Here is a 4064-nt window from a genome sequence, read left to right on the forward strand (position 1 = left end):
AGTTTGCAAATGTGATACTGATTTAATACAACAGTTCAATAAACAAGTACTGCCTGATGTTGCTCTTTTAACCGCTCAGCCGCTGCTCACCTCTAAAAGCAAACACAGTGGTGTTTCATTCATGAATGAAAGTGCGTTCAATCGAATCAATTGAATGAATGATTCAGTCATAAAATTAGTGACTTGCCGCTACCTGCTGGCGGTTTCAGTTTCATTTTTAGGTATAATTTCAGTTATTTAAATCATTTAATATTTCTGTATTCAAAATTTTATATTTAAAACATTAATCTCCACATTAATTTATTAATTTAAATGCACTCCTGCCACCTCTGAGCCTCATTAAACGTCTGAAAATGTACCTACCATTCTTGTTATTGTTTTTGTTTGTGCTACTGATTGTCGTTAATTTATTTATTCTTATTTTATTATTTACTATTTACTTGTTTTTTTTTAGTTAAAATAAATTCAATTCTGAGTGCACATGATTCTTGGGTGGGGAGGGGAGGGGGCGTGGTCCATGAGCAAAAAGTCCTGCCATCCCAGCTGGAAAAAATCCTAGGAAACACTGCATACATTTAATAAAATTAATTAAATGCATTTACAAAGGTAAAAAGAAAATGCCCCTGAAATCACTTTGAGTCAAATGTCAGCTCGTATTAGGAAGGCTAATTCTTGATCAGAATTTTCTATTATTGATTACAAGGTGCTCCTAAATTTTTTTAATTAGGAGGACAAGCGCTCCTAATTACAAGAAGAAAAAACTGCTCTTAAACTGGGTGTGTGACAGGTATGGCTGTGGAATTGGGTTTGGCTGAGGAAAAATTTTCAGTCAAAATATTTTTTTTTGCTTTAATCCCTGATGACAGCATACCTTCAACAGACAGCATCTCCACAGCTCTGCGCTCTCCACGGCTGTTGTGGGGGGGCAGGGCATATCCCTTAATGCTGCGGCCGGTACGCACACGGCTACTGAGAACATAGTTGGGGTCCAGGTCATCTCCACCCTACAAGTAGAGATTTAATTCATTTCAGAACATTCCCAAATATTGTTAAACAGTAGATTCTGGATATAAAGCATACCCATATCATATGGATTGTTTTTCATATTTATTTACTAACTCACATTTCACAATATTCAAGTAAATAAATAATTGAATTCAAGGAGACAGTTTATTGTTCCATCTATTGCCTATGTCCATTGATTTCTAACATTTCATAAACTATTTGTTATTTCTATTTTGTACCTTCAGGTTCTCAAAGTTGAGGTCAGTCTTGTGCTTGTCAGTTGCCTTGTATCCATTGTGGCGGTCAGAAATGATAGGGTCAAAGAGATCCTTGAACACTTCATAGGACTCCTCATCACCAGCAACACAGCCGACGGTCATGATGAAGGGGTGACCTGGAGAAAGATGTCGTCTCGTCAGTATATGAAGGAAGGAAACATGTTGTGCTCTCTGAAGTGATCCAGGTTTGAAATATTTGGTAAGGATGTGACACTGATGTCTTTACTCACCTGGGTTGTCAACACCGGTCTGGATGACATCGTCCAGGGTGAATCCAGTGGGGGTCTGCTTCTCCCTAAGCTTGCCATACATTTCCTTACTCAGCACCTTGGCCATGTGGTTGTTGTGCTTGGTAAGGTCTGGATACTCCTCATCAGTTTTGTAGTTCAGCTTGAAGTTGTTGTGGGTGTTTCCGAAAGGCATGATTGCGTTTCTAACACTGAAGATTGGACAAGTGAGAAAGAATATTTGCATTTGATTCTTTGAATAATCATATATTACTTCTACATATACATGTCTCACCTGTCTAACTATTGGAATGTAAGTTTTGCTAATTCTGTTAAGTCAGTTAGGATTGAAAAGAGTTTTCTAAACCAAGCGTGTAAAAGCTGGCAGCATGATTGTCTCACCAACAGCTGCAGAGACTATAGCATTATGCTTATATTCAAAATTTGCAATAAAAAAAAGACCATTTTAGTATATCCAGATGGTTTCCAAATGTTTTACAGCATGCTGACTGAAATCAATGAAACTGTATTTAGTGCAGAAACATAACTGCTTAAACATCAGCTTCCACTGGATTGTGATAACTGATAACTTGTGAAACAGCTGCACACATTAAAACAGTCTGACTGGTATCCTAGCAACCTCCACTTGAGGTCCTCACTTGTTATATGATATGTCTGATTGGTCCAGGAATGGGAGAGACGCTCTCAGGCCTAAATGTAGACTGAACTATTTTTACTAAGGTCTCCACTCCCTCCCATTTACTTTCACATAATCTTAAACGTTTTCCAAAAATCTATGAACATATTGCAATGTGTTCTGCCTATATCGTCACTTAATGTTTTATACGTTATTAACGTGCTCCTACACAGTCTGACCTTTGAGAGATTCCTTAGACTCACATGTTATTCACATCTTTGTTGTGTTATTTTATCATTTAACACATACAAATCCTAACACTGCTATTAACTTGTGGTGGTTTTCTGTGGCATTTCTGTGAAATACAGCTATCAGAAGTTTCTCTCATGCTTACCACGGGTTCTTATTTAAAAATAGCCAGCAGAGGGAACCTGTCCCATACGTGTCAGTAGGAGTAACAGAAGCATGTCCCAGGGTTTTTATAGCTGTATCCGATTATGCTCTGAGAGCAGCTGCATATCACATGTTTGACATCTGCTCCCACATTTCATAGCACAGGTCAACCAAACTAGTTCCTCACCCGAAATATTTGAACATGCACAAAATTAAAAATATATCAACAGATGCCTTTCACACTTTTACACTCCAGTACTTCTGTCATGAAAAAGAACATACATCTTCATATGAAACATCATACATATGAAATTGGAAAATTTATGCAGCCCCACAAACCACTTCCATTTTACTTTAGACGTTTTTGTTTTTCTTCTTTTTCGGGGAGTATTCCGCTAGCTTGCATTTTTTCTAAATTATTTTATCTCATTTCATTTTTTAAAATTATTTATTTTTCATTTTTAAGATATTTTGTCTTAAGCTTTCTCTCTTCTCTTCTCTCACTGAATAATGGTTATTCAAGAATGTTGTCTTTACCTGCACACAAGACAATAAAAGTGGTAACAGTCCTTGGGATCAGATCCTGTTCACCAAAGCCGAAATAGGGGTCACCCAAGCAAGAAGAGTCTGATTTGGGTTTATATACCACCAGCCCCTGCAGTCATTGGCTAGCCCATTTTAGAGCTCACTGAATTCTGATTGGCTGGCCCCAGTCTCTTATGCCCTGTTTAGTGTAAGAAAGGCTTCAATTTAGATCCCAGGAATTTTAGATGAGGTGGCAGCTGTGGGTCGTGCCCCCCTCCCCTCCCATATCCCTTTACACTTCCCACCCCATACATAGCTTTCAAGTAGGGTATAGGTTGGAGGAGGGGTGATGGGGCATGGAGGGTCTACCATGCTAAAATGGCTGAGCAGCACTTTTGCCAAACATACCACAGTTATTAGAAGTGCTCACGTCAGGCCGATGGCTTTGGAAAAAATCAGCTGGTAGGCTTTGTCCATCACATCATTATTAGTGCAAATTCACTTAGTGGTTTTGCAGGTGAAGTCTGCTGCAGTGTCATATTTACTTCATTTATTTGTTCATGTTAGATGGCATATTTATGCAATGGGGTAAAAGATCATCAGCTGCCACTTTAGTATGAACTGAACGTGAATTAAGGAAGACAGTTGATGTGAGTCAATTTGATAGACTCTCAACTGTGCACCAACAGTTCCATCTCATGAAAAGTCGTAATAATTTGAAAAACGTACAACTCAGACCTAAACATAACCATAAAGTCCAACCTCTAACCCTAACCATGACTGCAATTGGGGGAAAAACCCTATAAAACTTTAGTATGATCCAAGTCAGACGATAACATGTTTTTGCCAGAATTATTACATCTCTGATTACGTTGCCATGAGAGTATGTTTACTGTTGTGTCTACTTTTTCTTATTTATGCAATTCAAAATGAGGTATTTCCATCTCCAGTTTCGGTCACGCGCACACAAACATGTTCTCACTCAGGGAGGCCCCGTGA

General features: G+C 38.4%; 1 protein-coding gene across 1 annotated transcript in view; it reads right to left on the reverse strand.

Annotated features, from left to right (window-relative positions):
• LOC107746363 (creatine kinase M-type) overlaps window positions 1-3180 on the reverse strand; it is a 5875-nt gene extending 2695 nt beyond the window's left edge. Inside the window, exons 1-4 of the mRNA XM_016560531.1 lie at window positions 3078-3180; window positions 1514-1722; window positions 1245-1399; window positions 872-1004 (exon numbers count right to left, since the gene is read on the reverse strand). Coding sequence (XP_016416017.1) covers window positions 872-1004; window positions 1245-1399; window positions 1514-1706 — 481 coding nt within the window. The 5' untranslated portion in view covers window positions 1707-1722; window positions 3078-3180. The remainder of the gene's footprint in view (window positions 1-871; window positions 1005-1244; window positions 1400-1513; window positions 1723-3077) is intronic.
• Between the last annotated feature and the right edge of the window lie 884 nt (window positions 3181-4064).

This window comes from Sinocyclocheilus rhinocerous, unplaced genomic scaffold (genome assembly GCF_001515625.1).
Source record: "Sinocyclocheilus rhinocerous isolate Xijiao unplaced genomic scaffold, SAMN03320098_v1.1 scaffold77, whole genome shotgun sequence".
Classification (NCBI taxonomy): Eukaryota; Metazoa; Chordata; class Actinopteri; order Cypriniformes; family Cyprinidae; genus Sinocyclocheilus; species Sinocyclocheilus rhinocerous.